The sequence below is a fragment of the Argiope bruennichi genome, chromosome 10 (genome assembly GCF_947563725.1).
Source record: "Argiope bruennichi chromosome 10, qqArgBrue1.1, whole genome shotgun sequence".
Lineage (NCBI taxonomy): Eukaryota > Metazoa > Arthropoda > Arachnida > Araneae > Araneidae > Argiope > Argiope bruennichi.
The window spans coordinates 85,173,052-85,182,987 of NC_079160.1; the positions used below are offsets into that span (position 1 = coordinate 85,173,052).

Sequence of the window (9,936 nt, forward strand, 5' to 3'; positions counted from 1 at the left end):
TAGAGATTAAAAATATTTCCAAAAGGATAAATAATTATAAACAGACCAAACAGCTCTTGACAAGTGTGGAAATCCTCCTGAAAACAAACTATTTATTCTCGTGGAATTGGTTATCATGGAACATGGATGAAAGAATTTGCATCTACCATTCCTTTGTTGCCATGATCACTCGGTATGCTGTCCACCTATGAATTTAAAATTTGCCAATAATTAGTACTAGAAAATATCTTGTATCCAATAATTAAATGTGATTTTTCTATCAAAAATTTTATTGTAAGTTCCACTGATATATTTATTAAATAATCTTGTAAAATTACGTCGTTACAGTGCACTCCTGAGTATCCAGTTCAAGACTATCTGGCTTAGTTTCCTTTTATCGTTATTAAATGAGGGAGGTAAGGCGTCTATTATGTCATCCATTAAAGGCTTTTTCAAAACATAAAAACTGTAAGTTTTGACTCTTATCTTGGGTTTAATTTTTCATTTCTGTGTAATCATTTATTAGTGAAAAATAAAATCAATTTGAGCCAATTTTCTTAAGAATTATTCCTACGATTTACATTAATGTTTTGTTTATGTTTCCTGCATTTAAATTGGGCATTACCGAATATATGTTGGTCTTGGTCTACCCCATGACGCCCCGCCTACCTGAAAGGGTGTAAGACCTTAAAGGTCGTTGAGCGAATATATGTTTAAATGTAAACAGTTTAAATCCTTTAACTTACTTTTTCTAAAATTCTTGGAAAGAGCAATGCAGTATATAGACTACCAGCATAGATCCTTCCATTTTAATTCGACTCGTTACCGGCAATTACTTCTATGATTCACCGGACCAATGTTGTGTTCACATTGAGATAAATGGAGAGCTCAATATCTATAAGAAGAAAGAAAACGCATTTTATAACAATGAGTTTTGAATAAAACTTTGTCTTCTGGTATTGGTGGGCAAAGAAATGAATTCATAGAACAGCGGCTTTTTTGTTACCCGGCCAGTTCTTCCTTCACATTTCTCCAGATACTCACTCGGGAGTGTACTATATATCGCAATCTTTTATTGTAGTTCTACATTACTAAGTCACCTTTTTTATAACATTAAAAAGCCCAGGGAACTTTTGAGTTCGCGCATCATATCTAAATATTCGATCGTTGCCATTTACGAAATAAAATGCGACATTTATTAAGGAGTTTAAATGAACTTTCATCTCAAAGGATTAAACGCTGAATTTTAATGCCTTTCAAAATACGACACAGGAAAAATTTTCCAAAATTTTCTTTTTTATCTAAATATACTTAGGTTGTATAAACTTTTCTTCGACGGACGAATGTAGTTGTTTCCACGAAAGTTTAAAATGTAATACACTTTATTTTTTCTAAAAATATTACATTCTAAATATATACAAAAATAAACTTTTTTATAAAATTACTCCACCAAATCAGCAGACTGTCGAAATATTAATTCCGAAGCTTGAAAAACAATGAATCAAATTAAATGACAAGTATAGAAAAGCTTATGGTCTATAAGTTACAGAATTTAGAATTATTTTGATGACGAGCTTTCGTGAAACAATGGCAATGCATTTTTGCCAGAAAGCGAAGCTCTTGTAGAAAGTGGTGAAAATAATCTATCAGTGGATGAAATAGAAACTGAGGCATCGGGTGAATTGAGGAAATTGGTAGAAACGGAACTGCCACATACAGCAGCACGTGGTTTTAGTCATAGACGATGTTAAGAGTCTGGAAATGCGTGAAGTGGAAACAAAGGCAGCCATCGAATTCGAATCAGATGGTAAAATAGAATCACTGGCATCCACAAAACTAGGTAGTTGCCAAAATGGTATGTGAAGCAAAAGTCAAGCAGATGATGATGTTCTAGCAATTGGTGACATGGAGCATCTAGCAATAGATAACAAATGTAAAAAACCACAATAGGTGAAATAGTAGGTACCTACATTTTACTACTATCGATAGACATTTCCTACTATCAATAGTAGGTAATTGATAGTAGGTCAAGTCTAGATTCTGGTGATAAACGAAATGGATTCAAAAGCAGGCAAAGTGTGGAAAGTTGAAATTACTTGAGAGGGTCAAATAGATGAAATAGCAACTCTGTGAGTATAAGCGTTTGAAGCTCTAATATTTAGAGAAATAGAAGATTTTATACTGTTCAGTTTTTTAAATTTTAATCTGGCGAAATAAAAGTTTTTAGTATTTGGTGAAATATAATCATCACTTGTGACAAACGGACGACCAAGAGCTGCGGATAAAGCAGATGATCCCATGTCGGATGATACATGCTATCTGGAGACGTGCGATGTAGACGATCCAGAGACCGACGACATGGATGATCGAGAGGTGGGAGACATAGACGATCGAGAGGTGGGAGACATGGACGAAGGAGGGGTGGGACACATGGTCGAAGGAGAGGTGGAAGACATGGAAGATGGAGGGGTGGAAGACATGGACGATCCAGATGCAGACGAGATAGAAGTTCTGGCAACTAGAGGCGGAGAAGTTCCGGGAACTAGAGGCGGGGAAGCTCTGGCAGCGCGAGGTGAGGGAGTTCTGGCAGCGGCAGGCATGTGAGTTCTAGCAGAGTGGGGTAAAAAAACTCTGGCAGCATGAGACAGTGGAATTCTAGCAAAGAAGGATGGAAAAGCTCTGGCAGGATAGAAGGGAAAAGCTCGGACTGAGTATGGTGAAAAAGCCCAGTTCGCTACTGAAATAGGAGTCCTGATTGCTGCTGAAGTAAAACCCGAGTACACGTGAGAAAGAGGCATTGTGTATGTAACATATCCAGAGTCAGATGTCGATAGTATAGAAACATCGGCATTCGGCAAACCGGGGATCGAGTTCGCGGCTAAAGTCCTGACTGCCGCTGGAGTAGATGTCCTGACTGTCGCTGGAGTAGATGTCCTGACTGCCGCTGGAGTAGATGTCCTGACTGCCGCTGGAGTAGATGTCCTGACTGCCGCTGGAGTAGAAGTCCTGAATGCCGCTGGACTAGATGTCCTGAATGCCGCTGGACTAGATGTCCTGAATGCCGCTGGACTAGATGTCCTGAATGCCGCTGGACTAGATGTCCTGAATGCCGCTGGACTAGATGTCCTGAATGCCGCTGGACTAGATGTCCTGAATGCCGCTGGACTAGATGTCCTGAATGCCGCTGGAGTAGATGTCCTGAATGCCGCTGGAGTAGAAGTCCTGACTGAAGCTGGAGTAGAAGTCCTGACTGAAGCTGGAGTAGAAGTCCTGACTGAAGCTGGAGTAGAAGTCCTGACTGAAGCTGGAGTAGAAGTCCTGACTGAAGCTGGAGTAGAAGTCCTGACTGAAGCTGGAGTAGAAGTCCTGACTGAAGCTGGAGTAGAAGTCCTGACTGAAGCTGGAGTAGAAGTCCTGACTGAAGCTGGAGTAGAAGTCCTGACTGAAGCTGGAGTAGAGGTCCTGTTTGCGGTTGAATCAAAATCCGAATACACGTGCGAAAGAGGCATCATGTATGTAACATATCCAGTGTCAAGTGATCTCGATGGTATTGATTCTGCCGCTAGAGTAGAAGGCCTGACTGTCGCTGGAGCAGAAGTCATGTTTGATGCTGGAGCAGAAGTCATGTTTGATGCTGTAGAAGTTCTGAATATTGCTGAAGTAGAGGTCCAGTTTGCAGTTGAATCAAAACCCGAATACACGTGCGAAAGAGGCATCATGTATGTGACATATCCAGAATCAAGAGATGTGGAAGGTACTGAAACAGTGGCATTCGGCAAACCGGGAGTCGAGTTCGCGGCTAAAGTCCTGACTGCCGCTCGTGTAGAAGTCATGACTACCGCTGGAGTAGAAATCCTGTTTGCTGCTGTAGAAGTTCTGATTACTGCTGAAGTAGAGGTCCAGTTTGCAGTTGAATCAAAACCCGAATAAAAATGCGAAAGAGGCATCATGTATGTGACATATCCAGAGTCAAGTGATGTCGATGGTATTGAAACAGTTGCATTCGGGATACCGGGAGTCGAGTTCGCGGCTAAAGTCCAGACTGTCGCTGGAGTAGATGTCCTGACTGTTGCTGGAGTAGATGTCCTGACTGTTGCTGGAGTAGATGTCCTGACTGTTGCTGGAGTAGATGTCCTGACTGTTGCTGGAGTAGATGTCCTGACTGTTGCTGGAGTAGATGTCCTGACTGTTGCTGGAGTAGATGTCCTGACTGTTGCTGGAGTAGATGTCCTGACTACTGCTGGAGTAGAAGTCCTTTTTGCTGCTGTAGAAGTTCTGATTACTGCTGAAGTAGCGGTCCAGTTTGCAGTTGAATCAAAACCCGAATAAACATGCGAAAGAGGCATCATGTATGTGACATATCCAGAGTCAAGAGATGTCGATGGTATTGAAACAGTTGCATTCGGCATACCGGGAGTCGAGTTCGCGGCTAAAGTCCAGACTGTCGCTGGAGCAGAAGTTCTGACTGCAGCTGGAGTAGATGTCTTGACTGTCGCTGGATTAGATGTCCTGACTGTCGCTGGATTAGATGTCCTGACTGTCGCTGGATTAGATGTCCTGACTGTCGCTGGATTAGATGTCCTGACTGTCGCTGGATTAGATGTCCTGACTGTCGCTGGAGTAGATGTCCTGACTGTCGCTGGAGTAGATGTCCTGACTGTCGCTGGAGTAGATGTCCTGACTGTCGCTGGAGTAGATGTCCTGACTGTCGCTGGAGTAGATGTCCTGTTTGCTGCTGGATTAGAATTCTTGTTTGCTGCTGGTGTAGGATTCCTGATTGCTGCCCGAGTAGAGGTCCAGTTTAGGGTTGAATCAAAATTCGAATACACGTGCGAAAGAGGCATCATGTATGTAACATATCCAGTGTCAAGTGATGTCGATGGTATTGAAACATTGGCATTCGGCAAACCGGGGATCGAGTTCGTGGCTAATGTATTAGTAATGCAACATTTTAAGTTCGTTGATTCATAATGCATTGATTTTGGTGGCGATAGACAAAACGCAGTCATTGTTCCAGACGAAGTAGGCATTGGGCCAACTGATACAGTAGGCGATTCGCCACCGGATGTGGGAGGCAATGCGCCAATGGATGTGGGAGGCGATACACCAACGGGTATATTTGGCGATGCTCCAACGGATGTAGGGGGCGATGGGTCAACGGATGCAGGAGGCGATTTGTCTGCAGGCGATATAGATTTCCAGTCCATAGACGAGAAATGCAATGTAGAAATTCTGGGTGTGATGTAGGAATGTGTGGGCGATGCAGAAATTCTATCAGCTGGGGATGAAGATGATATGGCAGAATACGAAAAACAATTCCTGATCGATACAGGAGAAGGATTACTAGATGTCGTTGATATCGAAACAGCAGCAGTTGGCGATTTGGCGATATTAGATGTACAATCCTGTTTCATCGATTCATTACCCATCGTTAAAGGTGGATCTAAACACGATGTAGACATCGGTATATTAGATTTTCTTGGCATATATTGCTGATTTTCAGGAGAATAACTTAATGAAGATTTATATAATACAGATCTTTCAGGCATCGTTGTTAAATTTCCCTGCAAAGAAAGATTGACGCATAAATATAGCACAACAAAAAGCAAGCAGTTTTCTATTTTAAGATGTGCGTTATGCTTCTTAGCCTTATCTTGATAATTACGTAAACCAGAAACGTTTTTATACGATTCCAGAATGCTTATTAAATTATCATAGACAATATAATATTACCATAATCTTAAAAACACGCCTCATTAAAGTTTCATGTAAGCCCTCATTGCTTAGTTTTAACAAATCACTATATTTTTAGACCCATAAAATTCTAATTAATCCTTATAAATTTTTTTAATATTAAATATATGAAACAAGGCAAAAGAATTGCACCGCATCGCAAACTGGATTTTTATTTGTGTACATGTTATGTTACATACTTGTTATTAATTTTAAAATAGTGCACAATCGTAATTCCTTTCTGTTGTTTTATGTGTTTTCATTTCATTTATAAGCTCTATTTTCATAAACACGAAGAACGAAATCGGAAAAAAAATAATTTTTTACATTTCTTTATTCCAAACATAGCAAATATTTTAAACAACAAAGACCTCGACTTCAAGAGTTTGACAAATATTTTTTATACCAACCTCAATACAAAAAATAACTATTATTCAAAATTATATCTATTTATCAACGTGATTAGTCAAAAATGCAAGAAATGATGAAGAATTATCATGATTAGTCACAACCTCAAACGTGTGATAAATCTGTTTAAACTACCTTCAATTCGCAAAACAACCACCATTAAAATTATATCTATTTATCAACCCAGTTAGTCAAATATGAAAGAAATTATCAAAATAATTAGGCAAAATGCATTAAAATTTGGTATGCAGTCTTTAAATTAAAGTTATAGATTTCTTTCAAATTTCGTCAACTGGAAGTTCATGCATTTCGATTTCTTGTAAGTTTGATAATCTCGAGAAGCTACGAAATGAATTAATGAAATTAAATGTATAATCTCTAAAACTATAAGTTCCTATCAGACACATCTAAATAGTACAACACTAAGAATATAATTCTATATTTTCCTTCATTCACATGCTGTCTACAAGCTCTTCATGTATATGCGAATTGTCTGCATGTTATTATGCATATTTGGTAACTCAAATGCATCTAGTTAGATATTAAACTTTAATATGCAATATTTACATCAGAATTCTAAGCTTATTCCTAATTTTAAGCAAAATTTGCTTACGAGTGTATAGTGAGTTAAATGGTCTATCTTAACACATTAAATCAATTTCGAAACACACAAACAATTTCTGCTAAACATAGCAAACAAAGAACATGTTAACAATAGTTAGATATATTATGTATAATTAAATTGACCAAATTAAACCATGAATACGTCCAAAATATTTACTTAATTTTCTACTTTATATTGCAAATCGAAAGACAAAAATTCATGCGCATTCGACAGCTCAAATGCATCTAGTTAGTTAATATTAAATTTTAGTATGCAATATTTACATCAAAATTCTAAACTTATTCCTAATTTTAAGCAAAATTTGCTGACGAGTGTATGTTGAGTTAAACGGTATGTTTCTGTCTATGTTAACACATTAAATCAATTTCGAAACATATCACAATTTCTACTAAATATAGCAAACTAAGAATATATTAACAACGGTTAGATATATTTATTTTATAAAATTTTTGACCCATTTAAACCCTGAATGTATCCTAAATATGTACCTGATTTTTTGCTTTATATTACAAATCAGAACACAAAAAGGTGTCGTATTGTGTAAATAACAGAGATATCGAAAATTAATCAAAAATATTAGCTGATTGTAATGATATCTAACATTTAAAATCGTCATATAAAATTACCTGGACTCTTTAGGCAAATGAAATTAAAGAAATATACTCACTTCTTGGGCCAGAGAAGTAATTTCATCTTGTAATTTTTCCATATCCTCCAAAGGCTGTGAAGCAGAAGCTATCGCAATTGCTGGAGTTGATGTTTTTCGAAATAGTTTATCTGCTAGAGAAAACCAAGGATATTTCGATCCATCCGTACTGTTTGAAGTCTTTTGCAATCTATCTAATTCTTTACAGTAAAGTTTTTTTATAAATGTTATTTTCCTAGAAGCTTCCGTTTCATTAATACCTCGAAAGAAATTTCCGCACTCTTGCAGAAACTGACTTTTATCCTTTTCTGATAGATTCAGTTTAAAATCTTCCTCGCAATCCTGGCGATATACATAATCATACCGCAACAGAAATTCTAAAAATTTAATCGTGCAGAAATCTTCCTTCGTGTTATTTTCTTCGTCGTAATAATCTCCTGTACGATCCATCTTCAGCAAACTTCTGTAAATAAGCTTTTATATTTTGTTATAAATATGAAGAAAGTACTTCTCTACCTCTTCCAATGTCTTCTTAAATAAACTTCTAAAACAAGGATCTCACAAGGCCAGCTATTGCGTGCAATCGAAGATAACGTGGCTGTCATGAGACAATGGCAAGTAGTTGGTCCCGATGAGACAGCCATTGTCCCGTTGGGGTTAAGGTGGGTTCACACGAGGCTAACAGTTGTGCGCAATTGTTGTCTCTCTACTGTTGTCCCTGTATTGTTCCCGTGTGAACAGTTGAGACAACGTCGATGGGACAATGGCTAATAGTTGTCCCGACGGGACAACCATTTGCCATTGTCCCGTAGTAGTCACTTGATTTTCCTGAAGTAGGCGTAACCTTCTATTGCGCGCAATAGTTGGCTTCGTGTGAACCCACCTTTACTGATGTTCTTGAGGTAGGCGTGGCATTCCATTGCGCGCAATAGCTGGCCCCGAGTGAACGCTACTTTAAAGAGGCCAGCTAACATCCAAAAATTTGGAATACTATCGATTTAGAGAATTAAACTTTCTGACAATAATGCACTAGAGCTTTACATCTCATGTTTGGCTGTTGTTATGGTCTATTTATAGCTGCAGTTGGACTGCTAGAATGAGGTTGAAAAACATTTGGATACAAATTCCTCTGAAAAGCACTGACAAGAAAAGGGCTCTTATTAATTTTTATTGCCTGTAATATATGATTTGGCACGAACTGAACGAAATTATTCAGTCTATGCAATGCTCTAATTTTTTACGGAAAGTTCAACAATTGCATTGAGCAGGCAGAACATAATCACATCTGGGGCCATGGTGACCTGGTGGTAAGGTCTCGGCTTCGAATCGGACGGTTCCAGGTTTGAGACCCGATTCCACAGAAGAACCGTTATGTAAAGAGTTCTGGAGAGCGCTAAATCCAAAAGTCAGCCCGCTGATGTAGTGCGGAAGTTTGTTGAGGGGAGTGCCAGCTCAGGTGTCCACCTCATCATCTGACAGCGGTTCAAAATTACGAGGTCCGTCCCAAAATAGCCCTACTGTTGCTTTAAAACGGACTTTAAAAGAACTGAACTGAACTCATTTCAGAGATGGGTAAGTTGAAAAAGTGGTTTTTCTGGTGTATTTAAACTCTACAATCAGTTACCTCCAAAACATAGTAAAATTTGTACATTTAATAATCAGGATATCAATTTTTTAGCATTGCTAGTAAAGAGACAGAATGAATTATCTGATAAATAAGTATTACTAAAAATGAGAATAAATAATGCATTTCCCGTTTAATAGTTTTAGTCTGGCTTCGTTCGACTTTTAAAAAAAAAAATCGTGTTTTTTCGGAGAAAATATTTAGATATAAATCACATACTAATTATATATGGATATTTTTCAATCTAACCTACATATAAACTGATAATTTAAATTTAAAAAAAAAAGAAAATTCTGAATACACTTAATTTAATACATTATTCGAAACAATTTACTATATTACAGTATTCATTTTTCAGTTTATGCATCATTATTTATATTTTTGAACTTGCACTCAGTTTTCAGAGTTATCAGTTACACTCAATGGTTGAATCGGGTCCGAGATGGCGCTATAGGACATTATCAGCAAGAGAGCAGATAGAAAAAGGCTGTAATAGTTATGAAGAATGTTTTTTTTTTTTTTTTTTGTGTGTGTGTGTGTGTGTGTGTGTGTGTGTGTGTGTGTGTGTGTGTGTGTGTGTGTGTGTGTGTGTGTGTGTGTGTGTGTGTGTGTGCTCAAAATTTATTTTTTCAGGACAGACACCTATATAGATAAACTTAAAAAATAAAAATATAAAACATAAATACAAAGGTAAAAAAAAAAAAAAAAGCAAAAATTGTGATTCGAGCCGAGGTCCCACAATACATTCGTCATCCATGTTGTACTGACCACTATATTGCACTGCCCATTCTCCGAATTGAAGCTTGAATATACCTATTCTAATAGTTATAAAATAAATTGTTTTTTTTTTGTGTAAAATCGCGTTTTTTTTCAGGAAAGGCACCCATATAGATAAACTTAAAAAGCAAAAGCTTATTCAAA

The 9,936-nt window shown here is 37.6% G+C and overlaps 1 protein-coding gene across 1 annotated transcript; it reads right to left on the bottom strand.

The window, feature by feature from the left end:
* Positions 1-2,294: 2,294 nt before the first annotated feature.
* LOC129987625 (mucin-2-like) lies at positions 2,295-7,841 on the bottom strand. Its single transcript, XM_056095585.1, has 2 exons — positions 7,413-7,841; positions 2,295-5,543 (listed from the first exon to the last, which is right to left on the bottom strand). The coding sequence occupies exons 1-2, from the start codon at positions 7,839-7,841 to the stop codon at positions 2,295-2,297; spliced, it is 3,678 nt and encodes a 1,225-aa protein (XP_055951560.1).
* Between the last annotated feature and the right edge of the window lie 2,095 nt (positions 7,842-9,936).

Coding starts and splice junctions, on each gene's coding strand:
- LOC129987625 (XM_056095585.1), bottom strand. CDS start 7,841: ATGGATCGTACAGGAGATTATTACGACGAAGAAAATAACACGAAGGAA. Junction 5,544..7,412: donor TTACTTCTCTGGCCCAAGAA/GTGAGTATATTT, acceptor CTTTCTTTGCAG/GGAAATTTAACAACGATGCC.